Source organism: Ovis aries, chromosome 11, assembly GCF_016772045.2.
Source record: "Ovis aries strain OAR_USU_Benz2616 breed Rambouillet chromosome 11, ARS-UI_Ramb_v3.0, whole genome shotgun sequence".
Taxonomy (NCBI): Eukaryota; Metazoa; Chordata; class Mammalia; order Artiodactyla; family Bovidae; genus Ovis; species Ovis aries.
Genome location: NC_056064.1, coordinates 42670106 through 42697002, shown reverse-complemented (window position 1 = coordinate 42697002; position 26897 = coordinate 42670106). Strand labels below are relative to the sequence as shown.

The following is a 26897-nucleotide window of genomic DNA, read 5'->3' as shown; positions in this document are numbered from 1 at the left end:
ATCAAGAATGTGGCTCCTGTGACTTTTAAGTCTTTCTATGAAAGTCCTTTTGCCAAACTTAATTCCTGGTTGAGTCTGGGTCCAGGCAGCTCCTGTGAGAAATGACGGGATTTCCACGTAGTCTGAACTTCCGGTTTCCTTCTGGTCACAAGCTGAGCTGTACCCAAATCTCTGTGCCCTGAACTCTCCTCTTGCCAGGACCTGCCCTTGCCAGTGTCCTCCCCGAGGGCTGGGTCTGCAGTCATGGTTTCCAGCTGGGGTAAGAACCCCGTCTCCTCCTGACCTCACAGCCCCCTCGAGAAGGAAACACTAGACAGGATAAAGCAAACTATAGATGCAGACACCACAAGGGTTCCTTTAGCCTGGAGGCACCTGAGAAACTCGGGCTTTGAGGCCTACCTGCCCCTGGCCTTACTCCTGCCCCTACACTCCTTTCTGGAAAATGTCCCAGTTCTTATTTATGTCCATCCGAAGTCCATGGCCAGGGAGGGGCAGCCAGGATGTGAGGCCCTGGCGGCTGTTGCTTGACTAGGTGGGACTGTCCCCACTGGGACACCTCCGTATGCCTGAGGCATCCTCAGCGCAGGGACAGAGGAGGACTCTAAAGCTGAGGAAATGGGGAGGTGAGGATTTTGGAACCTGTGGCAACAGGGACTTCCCCTAGAACCGCAGAGGGAAATACCACAGAGTGGAAACAAGTAACAAGGGGAGGGGGAGGAGAAAGAGAAGAAAGGGGAGAGAAGGAGGGAGCCAGGCAGGGTGACAGGGAGTTGAAGGAAGCACCTTATAAGACCTGGGACACAGGCCTGTGGGGACCCTGTCCTGGGGCTCCAGAGAACAAGTGGTCTGTAGACGCCTCACCTTCATATTAAAGACCCAGTCAGTACAGAAGAGGAGATTTACCCAGTCAGCAAAGACCCAAGAAAGCTTCTGTAGGTACTTAACGTAACTGAACTGTACATTTAAAAATGGCCCAGTGAGGGCTTCCCTGGTGGCTCACTGGTAAAGAATCTGCCTGCCAATGTAGGAGACATGGGTTCGATCCCTGGTGCGTGGAAGATCCCACATGCTGCGGGCGACTAAGGCTATAGGCCGCAATGATTAAGCCTGTGCTCTAGAGCCTGGGAGCCACAACTACCCAGCCCATGTGCTGCAGCTACTGAAGCCTGTGCGTCCTACGGCCCATGCTCTGCAACTAGAGAGGAGCCCCCGCTCGCGACAGCTAGAGAAAAACCAGTGCGGCAACAAAGATCCAGCATAGCCAAAAATAAATGAATGAATGATAAAAAAATTTTAGTGGCCAAATGGTACATTTTATGATGTGTGTAAGTATGTTGCATAAAAGCTGAAGTAAAAGTTTTATGCTATGTCATACCAAAAAAACGAAAGGAAAGGGTACAGTTTCTTTGGAAAAGTGCCTGGTAATTCCTCAAAAGGGTAAACACAGAATTACCATTTGTTGTTCAGTCGCCCAGTCATGTCTGACTCTTTGCGACCCCATGATTGCAGCACACCAGGCTTCCCTGTCCTTTGCTAGCTCCTGGCGTCTGCGCAGACTCATGTCCATTGAGCCATCCAACCATCTCATCCTCTGTCACTGCCTTGTCCTCTTGCCCACAATCTTTCCCAGCATCAGGGCCTTTTCCAATGAGTTGACTGTTTGCATCAGGTGGCCAAAGTATTGGAGCTTCAGCTTCAGTCCTTCCAATGAATATTCAGGGTTGATGTCCTTTACCATATGACCTAGCAATTCCATTCCCTGGTATACACCCAGGAGAAATGAAGGCATTCACTCACATGAAAACTTGTACACAATAGCAGCATTATCCATGTTCAGAGCAGCATTATCCATCATAATCAAAAAAGTGGAAACATAGTATGGTCTATTCATACAATGGAATATTATTTGGCCATAAAGTAATGTACTGACTCACACTACAGCATGGATGTCCCTCAGAAATGCTACACTGAGGAAAAGAAGCCAACCACAAAAGACCACTCATTGCCTGAATCTATTATATGAAATTTCCAGGATCTAGGCACGTTTGTCGTGACAGAAAGGTTTAGTGTTTATGTAGAATTGGGAAGGGGTTGGAGGCAAATAGAAAGTACAGTTAACACAATTTGGAGTTTATTTGTGGGGTGATGAAAATGTTCTAGAATTAGATAGTAGTCATGGTTATGCAACTTTATGAATATATTAAAACCCATTAAATTGTACATGTTAAAAGCATGAACTTCATGGTATATGAATCGTATCTTATTTAAAGAATAAGATTTTTAAAAACTTAAAAAAAATAGTCTTCTGGGGAAAGTATAGCCATGACTCCAGAATCCTTGCTGGTAATTCCTTTCCTTTCTGTGACAGGAACCCAGCAGGTTGGGATCCACAGAACTGAGAAGCTCCTGTCTCAGGCATCACAGATTCAGGATGCTCCCAGCAGGGAGGGGAGGCAAGGAAGGATGATGGGAAAGAGAGGACCTCGTGGTGTGAGGAGGGAGAAGAGGGCACAGGCTCCCCAGCTCAGTGCCCGTCCCCTCCTGTCTCCACACTCCCTGGCTCTGGGGCCCCAGCCACATTCCCCATTCCAACAACCACCTGGTTGTGGGAGAAGCCCCCATGGGAGAAGGTAGGGAGGTCAGGGACACAGGCAGGAGCCTGGGACAGGCAAGCCAGGGAGTTGACCTCACAGGACCCAGCATCCTGGTCCTCCCGAAAGTAGATGGAGTCAGCAGAATCCATGGAGGGCTCCTGGTCAAAGAAGTTGTAGGGTCGCAAGAAGAAGCCCACACCATTCCCCACTGTCACCGTGTTGGGAATGTCCTCTGCATGTGGGATGTGCAGGAAACCGACTGTCACCCAGGCCACCAAGTCCTAGTGGGGGAAGAAAGAGGATCATGAGGTCAGGCACTGCCAAGAACACCTCTGTCTCCCATAGTGGCCTCATATGGAAGGACTGAGCTCATCAGCCAGGAAAAATGTGAAATCATAACACTTTCTCCCTTCAGTTCAGTTCAGTTCAGTTCACTTAGTGAGTCCTAAAGACCCCTGGAGGATTCTGACTTGGAAGAAAGTGAGGAGGCTCGTGCTTGCTCCCTCCTCCTCCTCCCTCACCCCCACAGGCCCCCTCTCGACTCACTTGCCCAGCAATGGTCTCATTGTTGATGAAGTCACTGAAGTCCAGGGTGGGGCTCCAGGGGTCGTTCAAATTATAGATGCTGGTGCTGCTGGGCTCCCCCTCCTTCCGCTGGGTCACGGCCAGCTGGTACCTGCAGGGGGTTTGGATTAGACCCACAAGATCATCGACCCATCCTGCTGCCTGAAGCTGCACTGAGGAGAGGACATTAACGGGAAAGGAGCATAAAGGTCTTAGGGTGTCCAGCCTCGTTCTCGTCCTCTGTCCACTTCCCACCCTCTCTCACAAGGTTCCTGCATGTGTTCAATATCACGTATCTCAAACATCTACTGGAGAAGGCAATGGCACCCCACTCCAGTACTTTTGCCTGACGGTTCCTCCCATGGACGGAGGAACCTGGTAGCCTGCAGTCCATGGGGTCGCTAAGAGTCGGACACAACTGAGCAAATTAACTTTCACTTTTCCCTTTCATGCACTGGAGAAGGCAATGGCAACCCAGTCCAGTGTTCTTGCCTGGAGAATCCCAGGGACAGGGGAGCCTGGTGGGCTGCCATCTATGGGGTCGCACAGAGTCGGACACGACTGAAGCGACTTAGCAGCAGCAGCAGCAGCAGACATCTACTAGCCCTTCGTTCAGACTTCAGGTGGGACTGCGGCTCATGCCTCCATGCACATGGGACTCTGGACCTGCATGCATAGGCACAGACATGGCCTGATTCCCATCTTAGGTAAGTTTCAGTATCTCACGTACCTGGATTTTAGGGAGGACTCCCTCAGAACTGTGCTCCTTTCTTCCTCTTTCCTTCCCTCCTTCAACCTTTTTTTTTGGTATTGGGGTACAGTCAATTAACAATGTGATAGTCTCAGGTGAACAGCAAAGGGACTCGGCCATACAGATTCATGTGTCCATTCTCCCCCAAACTCCCCTGCCATTCAGGTTGCCACATAACATTGAGCAGACTTCTTTGTGCTACATAGTAGGATATCATTGGTTATCCATTTTATTTTTTTTTTATTTTTGGCTGCACAGGGTCTTTGCTGCTATGAGCTCAGGCTTTTTCTAGTTGCAGGGAGTGGGAACTAGTCTTGATTGTGGAGTGTAGGCTGTAGGCATGAGGGCTTCAGTCGTGGCGGCTCAGAGGTCTGGAGTGCTGGCTCAGTAGTTGTGGTGAACGGGCTCAGCAGCCCTGCAGCATGTGGGAATCTTAGCTTCCTGACCAGGGATCGAGCCCATGTCCCCTGCATTGGCAGGTGGATTCTTAGCCACTGGACCACCAGGGCAGCCCAGTTTTAAGTATAGCTGCGTGTATATGTCGATCCCAAACTCCCCAACTACCCCTTCCCCTCACCCTTCCTTCCTGGCCACCATAAGTTTGTTCTCTAAATCTGTCAGTCTGTTTCTGTTTCATAAAGAAGTTCATTTGTATAATTTTTTTTTTAGATGTCGAATATAAGGCATGTCATACGATATTTCTCCTTCTCTATCTGACTTGCTTCACTCAGTGTGACAATCTCTAGGTTCATTCATGTTGCTGCAAATGTCCTCCACACTACCAATGTCCCTACCCCCATTTTATTGAGAGAGAAGTGACCGCTGGTGGTTAAATTTCATACATTTTACGTTAGGGTGTTCCTGCAAGGAACTTAAAGAAATTCGATTCAACTAGGTTGAGCATACTCCTTAAACTCTTATTTTATGTGGCTGGGTTTCAACTGACCTTCTCCTTTTGAGGAGCTGAAGCCATCACGTCTTTTAACGGCTGCGTAATATTTCATTGTGTATATGTACCATATGCGCTTTGTCCATTCCTCTGTCGATGGACATTTAGGCTGTTTTCACGTCTTGGCTGTAAACAGTGCTGTAGAGAGTGCTTCAGTGAACACTGGATACTTTTAGGACACGTGTATACATGAACACATATATACTTTTAGATCATGTTTTTCTCTGGGTATATGCCCAGAGTGGGATTGCAGGATTGTATGGTAGTTCTATTTTTTAGTGTTTAAGGAATGTCCGTACTATGTTCTCCATAGTGGCTGTACCAATTTACATTTCCACAAGTAGTATAGGGGGTGTTCTCTTCTCATCACACCCTCTCCAGCATTTGTTTACGGACTTTTTAATAACTATTTTGACTCAATCTTTTTTTATAAGGTTTTTTTTTTTTTTAAATGTGGACCATTTTTTAAAAGTCTATTGAATTTGTTATAATCTTGCTTCTGTTTCATGTTTTGGCTTTTTGGCTGTAAGAAATACGGGATCTTATCTCCCTGACCATGGATCAAACCCACACCCCCTACACTGGAAGGTGAAGTCTTAACCACTAGACTGCCAGGGAAGTCTCTCCTCTCCAACCTTGATTATGAACATTTTAAACATACAGAAAACTTGAAAGAGTAGTATAGTGAACACCCACATACCCACCTCATAGATTCTACTGATGCCTTAAACATTTTTTCACATTTGATTCAGTATCTTTCCATTCATCCACTCACCCAGTAGGCTTCAATTTGAGCAGCCTAAGATTGTGGTTGTAGGAATGCATGTGTGTGAAAATGTGTGGTTATGAGTGTATACACACACCCATGGGAGGTGGGGAACCTGGGTTCCCAGCAACACGTAGCCTTTTGTACCATCCACCTCCCCCAGTGCCTGCCTTACATCCCATCACTCACCTTGCCCAGCTGAAGGCTCTCTCCATGGAGCTGTTCTGGGGCAGTGGCTCCCCAGCAAAGCTGACTGTCTGGATGCGGTAGCCCCGAGGGTGCCCCCACTTGTTGCTCTGCTTGCTGGCCAGGTACAGGTAGCGAGGGGAGGCCCCTCCCAGGGGGAAGGCAGCCTGCTCCTCTGTCTCCAGCTGCTTCCGGGTCACCTGCAGCCTCTGTATCTGGTGCTCAGGGCTCCAGGGTATCGCCGTGGGGACAAAAGCCATGTCTTCAGCCCAGACCCAGTTTTCCAGTCCTGCAGGAATGGAATGGGGAGAAGGGAGGAGCGAGAGTTAGTCAGGCAGCTGCCCTTCCCGTCTGGAGTCTGCCTGCTCCTGGCTTCAGAGTAGGAACCAAAGACAAGGCCAGACTGAGTGTGTCCCTTGCTTCCCTCCCCTCTCCCTAGAATGTCCCTGATCCAGACATTTGGAGATTTTTCTTCTGGACATCATCTCCGGTAATAACCCCAGATGCCCTACAACTGAGTTTCCATTGGCCTTCTCCTTCTGAGGAGCTGAAGGGAGGGTAGTTTACCTGAGGTTGGAGCAGTCTAGCAGGCGATGTGCAGAGTCAGGTTCTTTCTGACCTGAGGAAAAGGTCTGCATATCATATCTGAAGCTCCATCATTAGAACTGCCTTCTCATGAACATAAACCCAGCAGTAGCTCAATTTACTGAACTTGGAGAAGTTCTACACAGGCAGTGTGCTAAGGACTTTACATGAATTGATGCTTTACTTACACAACAACCCATTTTATGGATGGGACAACTGAGGCTTTGGTGTGCCCCGGTTTGTCACCACGGGCACGTGGCTAGTTTCATGGTAGTGCCGGAGACCTGGGTCTCAGTCTGGTTCTACACTGACTATACATGAGTACCCAGAGGAAACCAACATCAAGTGGCTCCAGCACACATGGACAGCAGACACGCAGGCCAGCGGGAAGGAAAGTCAGACCCCTGGCCCAGCACTGCTGGAGCTGAGTGGTGTTTCCTATTGTTTGGGGTTTGGCACAGAATTAGGCACAGTATGTTGCCTACATATTTGTTTTGAACGAATTTATTGGAGTCCAGCTAGGTTCCACATGAGAAGTCAACTCAAGTGATTCGAGGCCAAGGAACAGTAAACGAAAACACGCCGGAAGCCTCCTCCATACTTTCAAAAGATTAGAGAGAGCAGAGACCGATTCAGCAAAGCCTCAGCTGCCTCTTGTGAATTACTGCTCCTAGTCCACACTTCACATTTTTTGCTTACGTGTGTGTTAGTTGCTCAGTCATTTCTGACTGTTTGTGAGTCCATGGACTGTAGGTCTCCAGGATCCTCTGTCTATGAAATTTCCCAGGCAAGAATACTGGAGTGGGTAAGCATTCCCTTCTCTAGGGGATCTTCCCAACCCAGGGAGCGAACCAGAGTCTCCTGCCTTGCAGGCAGATTCTTTACCATCTGAGCCACCGGTGAAGCCTTTCTACTTATAGATGATAACTACAGCCTAAGAGTTCTCTTTTCTGGTACAGCCACATGAGCAAACTCATATGGATAATACTAACAACAATAATAGCTAATACTTTTCCATGCGTATCAGGCACCATTACATGTGCGTTAAGGTTTACCGTAGAGACTTCTCAAGTGGTCCAGTGACTAAGACTCTGAGCTCCCAATTCAGGGGGCCCAGGTTTGATCCCTGGTCAGGGAACTAGATACACATGAATCAACTAAGAACTCGCATGCAACCTGGTGCTGCCAAATAGATAAATAAATACATAAATATTTTTCAGCCTGGATGGCAGGAAGCTTGAGGGAGAATGGATAAAAGTATATGTATGGCTGAGCCCCTTTGCTATCTACCTGAAACTATCACAACACTATTAATCAGTGTTCTAAACACTATTCTCCAATAAAAAAGTTGTTTGTTTCTTTTTTTTTAATGGATTTCCCTGTCCAATTCAGGGGACATGGGTTCAATTCCTAGTCTGAGAAAATTCCATATGCCTCAGGGAAACTAAGCCTTTGCACATCAACTACTGAGTCTGCCCTCTAGAGTCTGTGCTCTGCAATAAGAGAAACCACCACAATGAGAAGCCTCTGTCCTGCAGCTAGAGAAACCCCACACACAGCAACAAAGACACAGCAGTAGAATGCCTTTCACTGGGGTTTCTCTGATACGGTCTCATGATTAGATTGAGCTTGTGTTTTTGTTTTCATGGAGTTTCTTGGGTAAGAAAACCACAGGAATGACATTACACCCTTCTCAGAGCATTGTATCATGGGGTACATCATGTCCTTATGTCTTATCACCAGTGATGGGGGACTCAAGCAGTTGGTTAAGGTGGTATTTTCCAGCTACCTCCTTTGCAAAAGTTACTGGGAGTTGGTGATGGACAGGGAGGCCTGGCGTGCTGCAGTTCATGGGGTCACAAAGAGTTGGACACAACTGAGCGACTGAACTGAACTGAAAGTTATTTCAGGGACTTCCCTGGTGGTCCAGTGGTTAAGAATTCATCTTCCACTGCAGAGGATGCAGGTTTGAGCCCTGGTCAAGGAGCTAAAATTTGACATGCCCTGGGGCATCTAAGCCCAAGAGCCACAACTAGCTGAGCCCTCACGTTCTAGAGCCTGTTCTCCACAACAAGAGAAGCCCGTGAGCCGCAACTAGAGAAAGCCCAACCATGATGACGAAGAGACCATGCTCTGCAGTGAAGGCCCAGCTCAGCCAAAACCAAAAGTTATTTCAAAAGAAAAGATGTTTTCAAACAGTCACTAATCCTCGCAACAACCTTATGAGAAATGCACTGTTAAACCATTTTTGCACTTGAGTAAGCTGAGATACAAAGAGGATAAGCATAAACATCTTTCTCTCAGGGTGTGGAGAAAAGGGAACCTTCTTACATTGTTGGTAGGAATGTAAATTGGTGCAGCCCCCAAGGAGAACAGTACGGAGGTTCCTCAGAAAAGTAAAGATAGAGTTGCCATGTGATCCAGAAATTCCACTTCTGGGCCTGGGAGAAAACTGTAATTCAAAAAAATACATGCACCCCAAAGTTCATAGCCACCGTATTTATGATAGCCCAGACCTAGAAGCAACCTTAGTGCAACAACTGATGCTTAGATTAAGAAGATGTGAGATATACATATACACAGTAGAAGTGGCTAGTGACTACCATATTGAAAAGAATAAAAGAATAAAAAAAAGCATTTCCCAACAAATGCTGGAGACGGTGTGGAGAAAAGGGAGCCCTCCTACACTAAAACCTAAAAATAGAGTTACTATATGATTCAGCAATCCCACTCCTGGGCATATATTCAGACAAAACTATAACTTGAAAAGATACATGTACCCCTATGTTCATAGCAGCAGTATTTACAATAGTCAACACATGGAAACAACCTAACTGTCCATTGACAGGTGAATGGATAAAGATGATGTGATACATATACACAATGGAATATTACTGAGCCATAAAAAAGAACAAATGAGAGTCAGCTGAACTGAAGTGGATGAACCTATAGCCTGTTACACAGAGTGAAGTAAGTCAGAACAAGAAAATCAAATATTGTACATTAACACATATATATCAAATCTAGAAAAATGATAGTGGTGAACCTATTTGCAGGGCAGGAATGGAGACATAAACAGAGAGAACTGACTTGTGGACACAGCGAGGGAAGGAGAGGGTGGGACGATTCAGAGGGCAGCATTGAAATACTTTGTGTAAAATAACTAGTGGGAAGTTCCTATATAATGTGGGGAGCTCAGCCAGGTGCTCTGTGATGACCTAGAGGGGTGGGATGGGAAAGAGTGGGAGGGAGACTCATGAGGGAGGGGTTATATATATGTATACACACACACATGCTTATGGCTGGTTCACATTGTTGAACAGCAGAAACTAACACAACATTGTTAAGAAATTATCTTCCAATTTAAAAATTTCAAAAATAATAAAATGCAGCACAAATTGACGTATCTATGAAACAGAAACAGATTTACAGCTACAGAAACAGATTTGTGGTTGCTGTGGGGGAGGGATGATTGGGAGTTTGAGGTTAGCAGACATTAACTACTGTATATAGAATGGATAAACAACAAAGACAGCACAGAGAGCTGTATTCAATATCCTGAGATAAACCATAATGGAAAATAATATGAAAAAAAATATGTATGTATAACTGAATCACTTTGCTGCATAACAGAAATTAACACAACATCATAAACCAACTAAACTTCAATTTTAAAAAAAAAGGTTGCTCTCACATTTGCCAGGAGCTCTTCATGTGGTCCCTACTGTACCTCCATTATAACCTAAGCCTTCTGAGAGCAGAGATATGGTTTCTTTTGTTAAACTGTTTTAGTGCAGCGCTTGGCACAAATATGCATTCAGTAAATATTTATTGTTTGCATGAGTATGATATGTTGTTATGTGAGAAATTATAACTTAGAAAATATATGTACCTTATGATCAAAAATTTTCAGTAAAAATCTATACCCGTATATCTTACCATGGGTCTTCCCAGGTGGCTCAGTAGTAAAGAGGCCACCTGCCAATGCAGTAGACGTGGGTTCCATCCCTGGGTTGGGAAGACCCCCTGGAGAAGGAAATGCAACCCACCCCAGTACTCTTGCCTGGGAAATCCCATGGACAGAGGAGCCTGGTGGGCTACTGTCCATGGGGTCGCAGAGTTGGTCACGACTGAGCAACTAAACAACCACTCTATAGTATCCTACATAGAACACACCGTGATATATTCTAGAACTGCAGGTGCCCAGTTTGAAAAAGGAAAGAATTATTTTTTTTAAGCATGAAGGAATAACTATCTAAAGTTGAAAATCTCTGAGGAGTTCGATGACTTTCATATTTATTCATATACTTGTACATCTTTAATGTTTCAAAGAGATTTTTCTTCTCTTTGGCCTCCCAGCAAGCAGGATATTAGTACCCTGACCAGGGATGGAACCCTGCCTCCTGCAGTGGAAATGTAGAGTCTAACCCACTGGACAACCAAGGAATTGGCACAATGAAAACTTTTAAATCTAGGCTTAAGACTTCATACTCTTGTATTGGAATCGCTGTCTCTGCCAGCACGTCTTACCTCCCACGTCCAGATCCACCTTGTAGTGGGCACTGTGGGTGTGGATGGTGCCCAGTGTGTTCTCCCGAACCTGGTTTCCGTATCTTCGGGCATCACCAAAGAGAAACACTGAGCCGATGTAGCCCGTGGCATGGAATTTGACTTCTATGGCCCCATTGGGGTGGAAGATCATATCCCACACATAGTCATAGTTGAGCATCGTGGACACAGACCTGAAGACCAGCACTGTCTCCACAACGCCCCCAAAATAGTGGGAAAGAAAATCTGAGTGGTGTCGCCTTAGGGGCAGGCCCTTGTTCTGCTCAAACACACAAAAGGCGTCTCGTAGTGTCTTGGGGGCTTGGGACTCCAGAAGGAAATGCCAGTCCACATAGGTAGCCAGATAGGGACAGTCCACCCCTCGGCTCAGGGGTGTGGAAAAGTACCCCAAACCAAAGTTGGCATCTGCATATCGGCCTCTCAAGGCATAAGGAGAATTTCCACCATAGATGGCCAAGGCCTCCTGGACACTGAGTTCATACGCAATTCTCTCCCCTTGGAAGCGGATGTCGAAGATCCTAGGACCATTGAAACCTCCAAGGCCAAAGGAGAAAGTCCACAATGAGGAGGAAACTCGATTGCCCTCGATCTTGAAGCGGGGCCCCTGAGGATGGAACTGCAGAGGGGGAGTTGGCCCCGGGGGCACCTGGGACTTCAGGGACCAGGACCCACCTGTGCCGTTGTTTGGGATCACCACCACATTCACCTGGCCAGCCTCAAACTGCTCCTCCAGCTGGGCCAGACTCTCATAGTAGTGACCTTGAAAGAACACCTTCTGGATGGTCCATTGGGCAGGGTCCAGAGCCTTATGGTCTACCAGAAGCTCCAACCCCACGGGGTGCAGGAAGAACCCAGCCCCAGAAATGTTGTAGTAGAGGCCAAACCACGTGGCCCTGTCCCCTGACTGCACGCCACGGGGAGCTGAGTTCATGGTCACCAGGTTCCCTCCTCCTTGTCTGTAGGAGCAGCAGTGGTGGAGGACACCAGCAGCCTGGGGCAGCTCTCTGTTGAAGATCATCTGGTCTATGTCCAGGTACTCTCGGAGAAGCACGGGGCGTCGGTAGTAGGGCAGGGGGCCCCTATGACGCTCCACGGTCACATCCCGCATGTAGGAGGGCTGGGGCAGCGGCCCCACCACCAGCTCAGTCACATTGGGCTGGGGTTGTCTGCCAAAGAAGACGATGGCCAGTGCCTCCCGGGCAGGTGGGGGGCTCCCCCTGTCCAGGTGGGCCAGGGCTGCCGCCTTGGGGGGTAGCTGCAGCTCTACTGAGAAGACGCAGTTGTCTGAGGGTCGGGCCTGGGCTGCATCCACCAGGTCTGGCCCCAGCTGCTGGGTCAGGAAGCTCATCACAGTCGTCAGCTCTTCTCGGCTCAGGTCTGCAAACAGCTGGCTGTGGTCAGGGTGTGTCCAGGGCTGGACACTGGGGGATCCGGAGAGGCAGCGGGGAGGCAGGCTGGGATGACATTGCTTCCCAAATCCCTCCCCATTCCCAGCACTACCTTCCTCCCTGCCCATCACCAGAAGAGTCCACAAGGACAGAAAAATGAAGATGAACATCTCTAAAACTCCTGGTTGTCCTCAGCCTCTTCAATCGGAATGCAGAATGCAAGATAGACAGACAGACAGGACCTGGGTACTCAATGCCTCTTTCAGTCTCTGGAGGTTCCTGGCTCTGGGTGGTCCTTCTGGGCAGTGGCATGATGGGTAAATTCAAGACAAGCAGCCAAGGAGAAAGGATTGGCAGGGAGTGGAGGTTGGGTGCAGGCAATGGTCAAACCAGGCTCGGGAGGTGGGAATGAGGTAGAAACCTGGACTTTAAGTGGTGCACGTCAGCCTCTGTCTTCCTGTTCCAAATCAAACACCCAGGTTCAAGGCTAGGGCACAAAGTGGAGGAGGGCTGGGTTTGGGAGACACAGCTGGAGGGAGGAGAGGAAGATGTGATGGGGGAGCAGAAAGGGACTGTCCTTGGGCTTCTCTCCTGGCTGCAAGCCAAACACACCTGAGCACAACCCTCCAGCAGGATTCGCTCCTTCCTTCCTCTAGTCTGGGAAGCCCTCATCACTGTCTTCTGCTTCCCCATCACCAGAATCCTACAGGCACCCACAGGAAGCTGGAGAATCATGCTGAGAACACAAAGCACCAGGGAGGAGCTGGGGAACTGAAGGGCTGAGCCAGTTCAACATATTGGAGGCCCTGAGCTCCCTGAGTCACTGGAGGGAAACATTTGGGGGATGGAACCAGTAACAAACTAGAGGGAGTTGGGAGCTGCAGTGTAAGAAAGACCATCTCTCTATCCCAGTGGATCATCACAGGTCAGGGTGCCTGGAACCCTGGCTGTGAACTTGCATCCTGGGCCAAGTTATAAATGCATCCAGCCGTCATGGGGCCCTCTCTCCCAACAGGTCTTTCTCCCTGTTCTTCAGAACCTAGCTTCTCTCCAGCTCATGGACTCATCTCCATCCACTGTTGACCCAGCAGGGAACCTGGGCTTGGAGCAGGACAGAAAGGAGCAGAAGCTTCTGTGCTGTGTGAGCTCCTTGGATGCGACTCCCTCAGGTCAGAAGCTGAGCAGCATCTGAAATCTGTTTCCTGTCCTTCACCTCCCAGCCCTGCCTGGGCTTCCAGCAGGCAGAAGTCACCCCTCCCCATTGCTTCTCATTCCCCTTCTTTGAAGAGAGACAGAGAGAGTGAGTGACAGCAAAAGAGAAACTGACTGAGGTTTAACATTTTTCTTATACATATACAGACAAGAGGAGGCAAAGGGATCACCAGAGGCCACACCCATTTTTCTGGGTTCAAACACTTGAGAAAATTGAGCCCCCAAGCCCATGTCTCAACTCATTTTAGCTTTCCCTACCCTGCTGCTAAGTCGCTTCAGTCGTGTCTGACTCTGTGCGATCCCATAGACAGCAGCCCACCAAGCTCCGCCGTCCCTGGGATTCTCCAGGCAAGAACACTGGAGTGGGTCGCCATTGCCTTCTCCAATGCAGGAAAGTGAAAAGTGAAAGTGAAGTTGCTCAGTCGTGTCCGACTCTTCGAGACCCCATGGACTGCAGCCCACCAGGCTCCTCCGTCCATGGGATTTTCCAGGCAAGAGTACTGGAGTGGGGTGCCATTGCCTACCCTACCCCTTCCTAAAACACAAGTTAGTTTAAAGAACAGAGTCAAATCTTGTTGGGCCTGTTTATTATTTGAATAATAATAAATGAATATTAATACAGTCATATGGTTCAAAATTCAAAATTTTCGAAACTGTTTATACTACTAAACCTCCCATCGCCTCCCATCTGAGTCCCCATCTCCTGGTTCCTCTCCACAGCAACAACCAGTGTTACCCATGTCTTCTGAATACACATTTCTAAGATATGAAAATATGTATTTATGTGATCCTTCCCTGTAAAACACAAGTGGAGGTGTCCTATACACACTTCTGTGCTTTTTCTTGTTCACTGGATTATGATTCCCTATAAAGAGATATAATTACTTTTACAGCTGCATAGTTATTGCTCTTTAAGAGTGTATCAGGATTTATTTAATCAGTCTTCTAGGGACAAGAGTTCTACTGCTTCCCATCTCTGGTTATTTGCAGAGGCAGCCCAAATCCAGGCTGCCACCACCCAGCTGTCCGTAGGAACAGCCTCTGTGGAGGCTCCACCCCTAGAAACTCTGGCTTATTTGCATGCTTACATATGATTGAACAGCACCTGGCCCCATGGTGCTAGTGCCTGGTCTTCCTGTTTTGTCTGCCCCACCTCCCCTGATGGCTACTGCTGAGTACCGAGGGCACTGGTCACACACACACCTGACACAAAATGACCACTCTTCATTAGCTCTGGACCCACAAAGCTATCTAAAGTGCTGCCTAGAGCTGCTGCTGTCTCCATGACCAGCTTCTGCCAGAGGATGCAAGGTCCAAGGCAGATCTATACAAATGGGCAGAAAGAACTGTGAAGAGACTCTCTGCCCCAGGACTGGGGAAAGGGGAAGCTCCCAGACACAGGGAGCCAGATGGGGACTGTCCTCTCAAGCTAGACATCGCTTGCATTTTCAGACTTCTACAGGCCTGGAGTCAGGAGAGGAGACCAGAGTTGAGAAATGAGAACTGGGGAAAATCTGCTCAGAGCAGAAAGGGAAATCCCAGAAAATAAGAACAGGTAAGAAAGAACAGGAGGTCTGGCTCAGTCTCTCGTGGGGTCCCTGGATCCTGGTACGCACAAGGTTTTGTTTGAGCCCTCCGAATGTCTCTGGCAGGTATGGGGTTTGATTCTAAATGTGATTTCACCCCTCCTACCATCTCATTGGAAGGATTGATGCTGAAGCTTGAACTCCACTATTTAGTCAACTGATGCGAAGAACTGACTCATTGGAAAAGATCCTAATGCTGGGAAAGATTGAAGGCAGGAAGAGAAGGGGACGACAGAGGATGAGATGGTTGGACGACATCACTGAATCGATGGACATGAGTTTGAGCAAGCTCCGGGAGTTGGTGACGGACAGGGAAGCCAGCCTGGCGTGCTGTTGTCCATGGTGTCTCAAGGAGTCGGACATGACTGAGGGACTGAACTGAACTGAACTGAAGAACAGGAGGGGGTTAAACAAGAAGGAAGAGAGAGAAAGAGGACTAGAATGAGAGGAAACATGGGCCAAAGAGCTCCTTCCAGCTGGACTCCTGGATTCACCTGGCAGAAACCCTGCCCAGGGCACCTAGGCAGCCATCCCCATAGAGAGCCCCCATCCTCCCCTCCCCAGTGAGGACTGGGGAGTCTCAGGAGAGATCTGGCATGGCCTAAAATGATTTGAGAAACCCAGAAGGCAAAATAAGTAGAAAACAACCCCAAAAATTGCCGAAATTGTCTTCTGGAAATGTTTAATCATCACTCTAGACTCCCAGTTGGCCATTCCTTTTCTCTCTGAGATAGGAATGCAGCAGGTCTGGAGTCAACAGAGTTGAGAAGCCCACGGGTCAGGCAGCACAGGCTACGGGTACTCCCAGCAGGGTTGAGGAGGCAAGGGCAGAAGATGGGAGAGGGAGGAACCTGGAGTGGGAGCTGGGAGAAACTCAGTGCCCAGCCCCTCCCCCTCCACACTCCCTTGTCTTTGGGTCCTAGACACATTCCTCACCCCAAGGACCACCTAATACTCAGGGAAGCCCCCATGGGAGAAGGCAGGGATGTCAGGGGCACAGGTAGCAGCCTGGGGCAGGCAAGCCAGGGAGTTGATCTCACAGGACCCAGCATTCTGGCCTTCCCGGAAGTAGATGGAGTCAGCAGAATCCATGGAGGGCTCCTGGTCAAAGAAGTTGTAGGGTCGCAAGAAGAAGCCCACACCATTCCCCACTGTCACCGTGTTGGGAATGTCCTCTGCATGTGGGATGTGCAGGAAACCAGCTGTCACCCAGGCCACCAAATCCTAGTGAGGTAGAAAGAGACTCATGACTCCTGGAACTGCTAAGGACACTTGCCTCCCCCAGGATTCACTTTGGGAGCCCAATTTTAAACAAGAGAGTTTTAAGTCTTAAACATTTTTCCTACTAGCCCAGAAATCAAAGCATAAAGAATTGATTTCACATTGGGAGCAATAGCAGAACCTCTTGCCAGCCTAGTCTCCATCTCTGACTTTCCCTGTCACATCGCCATCAGTCTATGTATTGGAGGGGACTAATGCAACCTACAGGTTACTTTAGCACCTCCCCCAACTCTGGGGGTATTCCCAAACTGTAACTGAGAGAAGGAGAATGGAAGAGGGAAGATGAGGCATTGAGAGGCAAAAAAGGCTGACATTTAGAAATTAATCTTTAGTGTGAAGCCAAAAACAGAGATGTTGATATAAGCAATGTTATCTTCTGAGGTCACTCAAGCCCTCCTGAATCCTGCAGCCCTTAAAGGACTCAGTCCACAGATCTGAGACTGAGACTGAGGCTGAGAGGGCTGCTCCCTCTTGAGCAGTCTTGAGGAGTCTTGAGGGTCTGCAGATGAACTCCCAGCTTAGGAAGCTTCCCTCCACAGGTAAGGAGCAGATCCACAAGAGCACAGAAGCAGGAGTCAGCTCAGCCCTCCGGGTGATCACGGGTTTTCAGGCCCCCCCACCAAGGGAAGGTGGGGCTGATCTCCGTGTCCCCCACCCCTCCCTCTTCTCCCACAGTCAGCTGACCTTTCCAGCAATGGTCTCATTGTTGATGAAGTCAGCAAAGTCCACGGTGGGAGTCCAGGGGTCATTCTGATTGAAGATGCTGGAGCTGCTGGGCTCTGTCTCCTTCCTCTGGGTCACGGCCAGCTGGTACCTAGAGATGCTCTGGTCAGGGGTCCATGGTCACTGTCCCTGTCCTGCAGCCTGATCATCATGGAAGGGAGCTGAGCCCATGGACCTCAGGTTCCCCTCTCATCTACAGTCACTCAGTGTCACCCTAGAATTTGTCAGTAGCTCAACATCTTTCCATGTCTACCTGTTGATCCCTTGCAGTTTAATAGCGTGACCCAACCAAAACAGAAGAGTTTTCCCACCTGGGCTCTAGCATTCCCAGGGGGCTGTGTATCCACTGTTGGCCTTTTCATACCCAAGAAATAAGTTTTGTGCTCTTAGCTCACCTGGTGCAGAATTTGAACTGGATTTCCAATTGCCCCTCCCAACACACTCTTCTCATCTCATCCACCCTCCTCCAACAACACACCCCACCCACCTCCCCCAGGTGAAGGCTCTCTTCATGGAGCTGTTCTGGGGCAGCGGCTCCCCAGCAAAGCTGACCGTCTGGATGCGATAGCCACGAGGGTGCCCCCATCTGTTGCTCTGCTTGCTGGCCAGGTACAGGTAGCGAGGGGAGGCCCCTCCCAGGGGGAAGGCGGCCTGATCCTCAGTCTCCAGCTGCTTCCGGGTCACCTGCAGCCTCTGTATCTGGTGCTCGGGGCTCCAGGGTATCGCCGTGGGGACAAAAGCCATGTCCTCAGCCCAGACCCAGTTCTCCAGTCCTGGGGGTGAGGGTGGGGAGCAAAGGGGGAGAGGGGGAGGGAGGCCTGGTCAGGCAGCTGCCGTGCCCCCTCGGACTCTGCCTGCCCCTGGCTTCAGAGTGGGGGCCAAAGAGAAGACCAGACTGAGTGTGTCCCCTGCTTCCCTCTCCTCTCACCCAAATATGCCCCCAATCTTTCGGCCCCCTCTACTGGAATCGTTGCCTCCCCTAGGGTGTCTTACCTCCCACGTCCAGATCCACCTTGTAGTGGGCACTGTGGGTGTGGACCGTACCCAGCGTGTGTTCCCCAACCTGGTTTCCATATCTTCGGGCATCACCAAAGAGAAACGCTGAGCTGATGTAGCCCGTGGCATGGAATTTGACTTCTATGGCCCCATTGGGGTGGAAGATCATATCCCACACATAGTCATAGTTGAGCATCGTGGACACAGACCTGAAGACCAGCACTGTCTCCACAACGCCCCCAAAATAGTGGGAAAGAAAATCAGAGTGGTGTCGCCTCAGGGGCAGGCCCTTGTTCTGCTCAAACACACAAAAGGCATCATGTAGTGTCTTGGGGGCTTGGGACTCCACAACGAAGTGCCAGTCCATGTAGGTGGCCAGATAAGGGCAGTCTACCCCACGAATCAGGGGTGTGCCGAAGTAACCCATGCCAAAGCCACTATCCGTATAGCGAGTGAGGATTGCCGCTGGGGTATTCCCACCGTAGACAGCGCCGGCCTCTTGCAGGCTGATCTCATAAGCCAGCCGTTCTCCCTGAAATCGAACGTCAAAGATCCTAGGACCGCTGAAAGCTCCGAGGCCAAAGGAGAAAGTCCACAATGAGGAGGAAACTCGACTGCCTTGGACACTGAAGCGGGGGCCCTGAGGATGGAACTGCAGAGGGGGAGCTGGACCTGGAGGCACCTGGGACTTCAGGGACCAGAACCCACCTGTGCCGTTGTCTGGGATCACCACCACATTCACCTGGCCAGCCTCAAACTGCTCCTCCAGCTGGGCCAGACTCTCATAGTAGCGGCCCTGAAAGAACACCTTCTGGACAGTCCACTGGGCAGGGTCCAGAGCCTTATGGTCTACCAGAAGCTCCAACCCCACAGGATGCAGGTAAGGCCCACCCTTTGTGACATTAAGGTAGATGCCAAACCACGTGGCCCTGTCCCCTGACTGCACGCCACGGGGAGCTGAGTTCAGGGTCAACAGTTTCTGTCCCCCTTGTTTGTAGGAGCAGCAGTGGCGGAGGACACCAGCAGCCTGGGGCAGCTCTCTGTTGAAGATCATCTGGTCTATGTCCAGGTACTCTCGGAGAAGCACGGGGCGTCGGTAGTAGGGCAGGGGGCCCCCATGACGCTCCACGGTCACATCCCGCATGTAGGAGGGCTGGGGCAGCGGCCCCACCACCAGCTCAGTCACATTGGGCTGGGGTTGTCTGCCAAAGAAGATGATGGCCAGTGCCTCCCGGGCAGGTGGGGGGCTTCCCCTGTCCAGGTGGGCCAGGGCTGCCGCCTTGGTGGGCAGCTGCAGCTCTACTGAGAAGATGCAGTTGTCTGAGGGTCGGGCCTGGGCTGCATCCACCAGGTCTGGCCCCAGCTGCTGGGTCAGGAAGCTCATCACAGTCGTCAGCTCTTCTCGGCTCAGGTCTGCAAACAGCTGGCTGTGGTCAGGGTGTGTCCAGGACTGGTTACTAGGGGGTCTGGAGGGGCAGCGGGGAGGCAGGCTGGGATGACATTGCTTCCCAACTCCCTCCTCACTCCCAGCACCACCTTCCTCCCTGCCCATCACCAGAAGAGTCCACAAGGACAGAAAAATGAAGATGAACATCGCTAAAACTCCTGACTCTTCAGGCTCTTGACTCAGAATGCAATATGCAAAATAGACACACGGACAGACAGAACGGGGTGCACGATGCCTCCTTAGTGTCTGGAAGTTCCTGGCTCTGGGTGGTGCTTCTGGACAATGGCATGATGGGTACATTCAAGACAAGCAGCCAAGGGCAGAGGGTTGGCAGGGAGTGGAGGGTGGAGTGGGGGCAGTGGTTAACTCAGTTCGGGAAATAGGGCTGAGGTAGAAATCTACATTTTAACTGGCCCACGTCATTTTAACTGGCCCTCTGTCTTCTTGTTCCAAATCAAACACTCAGGTTCAAGGTTGGGGCACAAAGTGGAGGAGGGCTGGGTTTGTGAGACACAGCTGGAGGGAGGAGAGAAAGATGTGATGAGGGCACAAAGGGACTGCCCTTGGGCTCTTCCTTCTGCTCCAGGCCCAGACTTTCTCCTGGCTACCTGGCTGTAAGCAAATCACACCTGAGCACAACCCTCCAGCAGGATTCGCTCCTTCCTTCCTTCCTCTAGACTGGGAAGCCCTCCTCACTGTCCTCTGCTCCCTCATCACCAGAATCCTACAGGCACCCACAGGAGCCTGCAGAGTCATGCTGAGAACACAAAGCACTTGTAGGGAGCTGGAGGACTGAAGGGACTGAAGGGCTGAGCCAGTTCAACATCGTGGAGGCCCTGAGCTCCCTGAGTCACTGGAGGGGAGCATGCAGGGGTGGAGGAGTCATAGTGTAAGAGAGACCCCCTCCTTACCCCAGGAGCAGGACTGATGTCACAGGTCAAAACGCCTGGAACCCTGGCTGTGAATTTACCCTAGCTGTCCACAACCCTCATCCCCAGGAAACCCCTTTCCAGAATACTGCAGAGGCAGAGAGCAAAGCCACCTCTGTTCTTAGGCAGGTGATGTGCCGGAGACATCATCTTCTGTGCAGCCAGGTCCTGACAGGACCAGAGAAACTGAGGGTTCCAGAGATGGGACCCGCTTCCCTGGTGACCGGGGGAGAATCCTTTCCAACCTGCACACCTCCAAGACCACTTCCTCCGAAAGGCATGTTAGATGATCTTGCAGACAGAGTATGTTTGCCTGGAGGAGAATGGACAGTACATCCCAGCTGAAAGGATCAGGAGGTGCAAAGGTACAGAGATTGAACCAGCCTGGGCATGGGTCGGAAATGGCCAAGGTCAGCGTATTGGGTGTGAGGTGGAGACAGGAGTCGGTGGGACAGCAGAAGAGATCAGGTCAGGAAGCCTTCTGCAGTGTGTGGGTCTTAAGGAAAGTAGGCATTGCAGAAAGACAGGAATCTGGGAACCTGTGAAACCAGGGAAATCAACCCCAGAAAGGTCATCTTCTCCAGATACCAGCTGCTTCTGCAACCAGCTCTATTTTGATATGGAAATTCCACATATGGGGCATTTTGTTATCAACCTGGGTCCTGGACTCTTCATCAGTAGAACTGATAAGAGGCTGGTGAAGTAAATCAAGTGAGAGTTAACCGGTCCTCAAGCTGCTGCAGGAAGGAGCAAGAACAAAACACAGGTTCCCTGCCTGCCCTGTGCGGCCTGGTTCCTTCAAAGGAGTAAGAGTGGGGGCAGATCCGGAGAGCGGGCCCCAGGGCTGGCTTAGGTGGTCTGCCCAGCTGCTTGTGATGCTGTGACAGGGATCGTGCCCAATACACTGCTTTTGCTTTAGGCAGCTCAGAAGTGGCAGTACACTTATGCTGTTTTTGTATCTATGGTTCATGATCGCCCCAACTGCTGGTCCATGCTGGTATTTTGAATACCACGTACTTTCCCTGGATTCTGTTGCTTGAGGAGACATTTGTCCACATGCCAGTGCAAGCACCCCAGTCAAGGGTCTTCAGCCCCAGTCTCTGAAATTGAAACGGTTTATGCGGACTTTGTAATAAGAGGAGCAGAATCTGAGGTCACACTCAGCCCTGGCCACAAGACCAGCCTCTCCAGGCCAAGAACTTCATTCTGGATCCTTTTGTAAGCGATGGCCTCTTCTCCTTGGTAAGAACACATCATCAAGAGGATGGATAATGCTTTCCCTGTGCTTAGGAAAATTAATCCCAACCAGTGCGACCAAGCACAGGTCAAGAAGAGCCACTCTGCTGGGGTATCCTAGGTCTACTAGGGAGAGTGGGTAATGATCAGGGAGCAGGAGGGAGAGATTCTGCCTGATCTGGTGGAGGAACTGATATAGAAGAAGGTGCCTCCTGCCCATCTTCTCTAAGTGTCCTACTAACACATCCCTTCCTCTGATGTCCTTTCATTGTAGGCTTCACAATCATCAAGTCAGCCATCCTAAACCAAAAAAGGCGTCTCATTTGGAGAATTACTAGAAGACACGTCCTGTTGCCCCCACTGGGTCTTATTTCCCTTTGGAGAAACTTGACCCCAGCCTCTGTCACTATGCTCAAGGTGAGTTGTCCTCGGAGCCAGAGCCCATCTCCAGCCCCCAGATCTGGGCTCCAGGTAGCGGTGCCTGAGCTGAGCTTCTGCTCAGAGGCCCTGTCCAGCAGCGGAAGGACTTTAGGTCACTGCACTCCAATCTGCAATCTGGGGACACAGCTCTGACTGTGGTTCCGAGCAGGGCTTTGTTGTGGGAGAGACAGAGACCATGACACCGGATGGGAGGCAAAGGGCCAGACTGAGGCCAGTGACCTGGAGGACAAGAGGAAGGGAGGGTCTGAGCAGTGTGGTGGGTGGAGTTGACAGGACTCGGTGTCTGATTGGTTGGGTGCGTGGGTGAAAAGGGCACAGTGACATAGGCAACAAAAGACACAGTTTCCATTCGATGACTTGGTAATTTATGGACTTTTTTTTTTTTTGGTCCCACAGTGCATGTTGTAGGATCCTAATTCCCCAACTATGCGTGGACCCCGTGACCGCTGCCGTGGAATGGAGGAGCCCTAACCCCTGGACCACCAAGGAATTTCCTCGAACGAGTGACCTGAGTGGGTGAGGGCTTTCCTCATCAGAAGGACCTAAAAGAAGAGCAATGTCAACAGGGAAACCAATAAGTTTGAGGTTGAGGTGCTCCTGGGAAGCCCCAGCACAGATGTCCAGAAAAAGGACCATTGTCTCTATGGGTTTCCAGGGATGGGAGAACAGCTTCTAGGCTGGAAATTGAGATTTAGGTCGAACAACAAGTAGTAATCATTAAAGATAGGAGAGCCTGCAATCACCCAGGGAGGACTGTGCAGAGGGGAGAGAGGAGGGGCGGAGCCAAAGGCCAGAAAACAACCAGGTGTGGGGCTGAGCGGGCTGGTTGGCGGAGCAGAAGCAGAGGAGCTGCTACAGGAGCCTGAGAAGCAGTGGCATGCCCTCGGAGGGGTCAGAATGTGAGGAGGCATCGACACGTGAGAGTTTCCATAGGGACTAGTCAGAGGGGACAAATGCCACCCAGAGGTCCAGAAAGTAGGGGCTGGAAGGGCCTGTGGCTTCTGCCTCAGCAGAGGGAGGGGAATGGGATGAGGAGGGACTCAGGGGGAAGGGAAGCTGACCCTGGAAAGGGAGAGCTCTCCTTGGAGGATGGCGCCTGGAAGGAACAGACCCAGGGAAGACAACCCCAGGAGAGGTAGGGTCTAGGATTCAACGTGGTGAGATGAGTCAAGAGCCAATTAAAAGGGAAATATTTACAGTTCAGAGAGAGGAGTGGATAACTGAGAGAGAACCTTCTGGAGGGGACCAGGAGTGGTGGGTTTCCCTTAAAACAGGTAAAGAGTCTGTAGGAATAATAAATCCATTTTCACTGCCAAATTCAGTCAAAGAAGCTGTCTGGGAGAGCCAAGAAACCTTTTATTTTTTTCCTTAGGGGTTTAATTTTCTCCCATCCCACCATGCTCTGTATAAAGTTTACAAGGATCATCTAAGCAATTATCCCATCAGCGCACAAAGGACCAAGGAACTATTTTGGGTAGGATTTTACTTTAATCAGCAACTGACTTTCCCAAGTGTTACGTGTTCATTAAATACAGTGATGCTCTGGGACTTCCCTGGTGGCCCAGTGGTTCACACGCTGGGCCCCCACTGCAGGAGGGGCAAAGGACACTCTCACCCTGGCACTCGCTTGCTTAGAATCCTTCATGGCTCCCCATTTCCCTTAGGGTAACCATGGATTGCAAGCACCTGCCTTCTCTGCCCCTGCTTGTCCCTCCAGGCTCTGCTCTCAGCCCACACACACGTCAGTGAACTTGGGGACTTGCATGGTGTTACCTTGTCACTTCCTGGCCTTTGAATATGTTGTTCTCTCTTCCTGGAAACTTGTCCACCACTCACTTTCTTCTCCTATGGCCAGCTCTATCCATCAGCTTAGACATCTCGTCCCTCAGGAAGCCTTCTCCAGTCCCTAAGTCCAGGTCAGGAGCCACTGCTTTGTCCTCCTCCCACCTCCCTGAAAAAGTCCCTGATATAATTGACTCCTGACTTGAGGCTATCACCCCTGGGGATGACATCGTGTCTTACTCCATAATGTACTCTGGTGCCTCCCAGGGCGCCTGGCACACAGGAGGCACTGTGGAAGTCTCGTCAAACGCTTGTGGGAATCCTATCCTGCACTCACAGAGGGAGCCCTGCCTAGGGGCTGCAGGACGAGAGCCGAGGCAGGAGGGCACAGCTTCTGCTGCTCACAGTTTGCCTGTGTCTCCATTCCTGGAATCCCAGTTAGGCCCCTCCTGTAAGGACATCTTGGGTGTCCCCTAATTCAGTTCCTCAAGGGCAGTGGGCCCAAGTCCAGAATTTGTGCCCTTGTGGATAGGAGTTCTTTCAGATCCTGACATCCTGGGTTACTCTTCCCTCCTTTGGCAATCCAGCCAGCCTCAAGTTATGAAGGAGAGAGTGGGTGGGGTGCACGGCTGGAGGTCCAGCCTCCTGATCTCAGTGGGCTGATAAGCTCACTATCTACATGTCTACTGAGGCCTGGGCCAGGGGAGTCATCCCTAGACCAGCTGTAGAGAGACGCAACCATAGTCCCTGTTCCACATCAAAGCTGTGAGTGAGCATACACACACACCCACACTCACACTCACTACTTGGTCTGGACATGGTTTCAAGGGAATGACTTGCAAGTTATTCTGCCCGGGTAGGGGAGGGGTTGACACCACATTCCTTTATTCTGAAAGAAAAAATTCCTTTATTCCTTTGCCTCCAGCACTGACACTCCTGCAACTGACCATTAAAAGGAGCCAGGAGGAGGGAGAAACAACGGCATACAAATCTCATGGAGAAGTTCAGTGACTCAGGTCAGAGAAAGAAAAGGCATCAGGTCAGCATCAGAACCATGCGGCCGCAGCACCCATTTTTGTCCTCTGTCCCAGTCTTCAGCCTCTCCTTCTCAGTCACTGTCCTCTGCACTCTGGCCTCCACCTTGGCTCCTGTTATAAGTTCATCCACCCGCCACCCTCTCTCCTGGCTGAGGGCTTTCTCCCTGTTCTTTGAAACCTAGCTTCTCTCCAGCTCACTGATTCATCTGCATCCACTGTTGACCCAGCAGGGAACCTGGGTTTGGAGCAATGCAGAAAGGAGCAGAAGCTTCTGAGCTGTGTGAGCCCCCTGGATGTGACTCCCTCAGGCCAGAAGCTGAGCAGCATCTAAAATCTGTTTCCTGTCCTTCACCTCCCAGCCTTGCCTGGGCTTCCAGCAGGTGGAAGTCACCCCTCCCCATTGCTTCTCATTCCCCCTCCTTGAAGAGAGACATACAGGGACAGTGAGCCATAGACAGTCAAAGAGAGACTGACTGAGGTTTAACGTTTTCCTTGGAGATGCACAACAGAGACCACACCTATTTCTCTGTGTCTCACGTGTTTGAGAATATTGAGTCCCTGAGCTCATCTCTCAACAGAGTTTATCCTCCCCCATTCTACCATATCCAAAAAGACAACTTATTAATAGTTTAAAGGATGAGGTCAGGTCTTGTATGGGACCATTTATTATTTGAATAATAATAAATGAATAGGTAATACAGTCATGTGGTTCAAAATTTTTTAAAGGGTTTCTACTACTAAGTCCCCCCTCCTGAGTCCCTTCCACCTGGATGCCCTCCAGAGGCAACCAGTGTCACCCATGTCTTCTGAATATGCATCTATAAGATATGGAAATATGTACTCATATGACCTTTCCTTTAGAACACAAAAGGTGGTGCCCTATACACACTTCTGTACCTTGCCTTGCTCTTTAGAAGATTAATTTCTAGAAGGAAATATGACTGGTTTTACAGCTGTGTAATATTGCTTTGTAAGACTATATTAGAATTTATTTAATGAAACTTTTAGGAAAAACAGTTCTATAATTTCCAGTCTCTGGATATTTGTAGAGAGACCCTGGATCCAGACCTTTTCCTTCCACATCTCCACAGGGACAGCCTGTGGGGGAGGCTCCACCCCCAGACGCCCTGGCTCCTTTGCATGCTCCCATGTGATTGGACAACCCCTGGCCCCATGACAGGTCTTCTTGCCTCGCTCCCTAGGTGCCCACCCAGCCTCCTCCACTGGCTCCTGCCATGTGCAGAGACCACAGGTCACACACAGACCTGGCACAAATGACCACTCCTCATTACCGCTGTGCCCACAAAGCCACCTCAAGTGCCCCCTAGAGTTGCTGCTGTCTCCATGACCACTCCTGCAAGAGGATGCTACCCCCTTAGAGAGCCCCCATCCTCCCCTCCCATGTGAGGGCTGGGGAGTCTCAGGAGAGACCTGGCATGGCCAAAAAAGATTTGAGAGCACGGGAAACCAAAGACAAAAGGATAAAAAAGCAAAACACACCAAAACCAGGAATCGATTGCTAGGTTTATTTATTTATTTATTTTTTTGAAGAGACAAATTTGTTTTACTTGTAATAGATTAGAATTATAAATTCAAAAGCAGAGAAAACAGAACCTAAAGGCAAGCCAATGTTCAATACAAAATGAAGACATTTTCAGCATTTACTGTAACCAATTTCATTTGCTAAGTAAAGCTTTTACTACATAATTATTCAATTCTCAATTCAAGTGAATATTTTTTATAAACAAGAATACCTCATAAGGTTAAATCAGTCAACCAGTCAATATTATACTACAGAGGTATTTTTTCGGTTTTCTGGGGTCTTTTGTTTTGTTTTTAGTACACAATGAAAAGTGTCCTGAACTTAAAATCAGA

General features: G+C 49.8%; 2 protein-coding genes and 1 long non-coding RNA gene across 4 annotated transcripts; 1 reads left to right on the top strand and 2 right to left on the bottom strand.

The window, feature by feature from the left end:
* Positions 1–2114: 2114 nt before the first annotated feature.
* Positions 2115–12623, bottom strand: LOC101113086 (primary amine oxidase, lung isozyme). Of its 2 annotated transcripts, XM_004013403.6 has the most exons (4): positions 10926–12623; positions 5814–6099; positions 3141–3270; positions 2115–2875 (listed from the first exon to the last, which is right to left on the bottom strand). In XM_004013403.6, exons 1-4 carry the CDS (start codon positions 12520–12522, stop codon positions 2525–2527), a joined length of 2364 nt encoding a protein of 787 aa, XP_004013452.2. In that variant the 5' UTR covers positions 12523–12623; the 3' UTR covers positions 2115–2524. The 2 variants fall into 2 exon arrangements, with proteins under 2 accessions (XP_004013452.2, XP_060251638.1); XM_060395655.1 differs by lacking the exons at positions 2115–2875; positions 3141–3270 and adding an exon at positions 4830–4996.
* Positions 12624–14136: 1513 nt separating this feature from the next.
* Positions 14137–19855, bottom strand: LOC101112834 (primary amine oxidase, liver isozyme). The gene is made up of 4 exons (XM_027974472.3): positions 18148–19855; positions 17642–17927; positions 17116–17245; positions 14137–16374 (listed from the first exon to the last, which is right to left on the bottom strand). The coding sequence occupies exons 1-4, from the start codon at positions 19742–19744 to the stop codon at positions 16099–16101; spliced, it is 2289 nt and encodes a 762-aa protein (XP_027830273.2). The 5' UTR covers positions 19745–19855; the 3' UTR covers positions 14137–16098.
* Positions 19125–25722, top strand: LOC105616378 (uncharacterized). Its single transcript, XR_009595601.1, has 3 exons — positions 19125–19219; positions 22037–22179; positions 22600–25722. It is a non-coding gene; the product is annotated as an uncharacterized LOC105616378 (long non-coding RNA).
* Positions 25723–26897: the final 1175 nt, after the last annotated feature.

Excerpts from the sequence above, each read along its gene's own strand:
- LOC101113086 (XM_004013403.6), bottom strand. The coding sequence starts at position 12,522 with ATGTTCATCTTCATTTTTCTGTCCTTGTGGACTCTTCTGGTGATGGGC. Across the intron at positions 6,100-10,925 it reads GGTGGATCTGGACGTGGGAG|GACTGGAAAACTGGGTCTGG; the intron begins GTAAGACGTGCT and ends CCATTCCTGCAG. Across the intron at positions 2,876-3,140 it reads ATGAGACCATTGCTGGGCAA|GACTTGGTGGCCTGGGTGAC; the intron begins GTGAGTCGAGAG and ends TTCCCCCACTAG.
- LOC101112834 (XM_027974472.3), bottom strand. The coding sequence starts at position 19,744 with ATGTTCATCTTCATTTTTCTGTCCTTGTGGACTCTTCTGGTGATGGGC. Across the intron at positions 17,246-17,641 it reads AGAGCCTTCACCTGGGGGAG|GTACCAGCTGGCCGTGACCC; the intron begins GTGGGTGGGGTG and ends GAGCATCTCTAG. Across the intron at positions 16,375-17,115 it reads ATGAGACCATTGCTGGAAAG|GATTTGGTGGCCTGGGTGAC; the intron begins GTCAGCTGACTG and ends CTACCTCACTAG.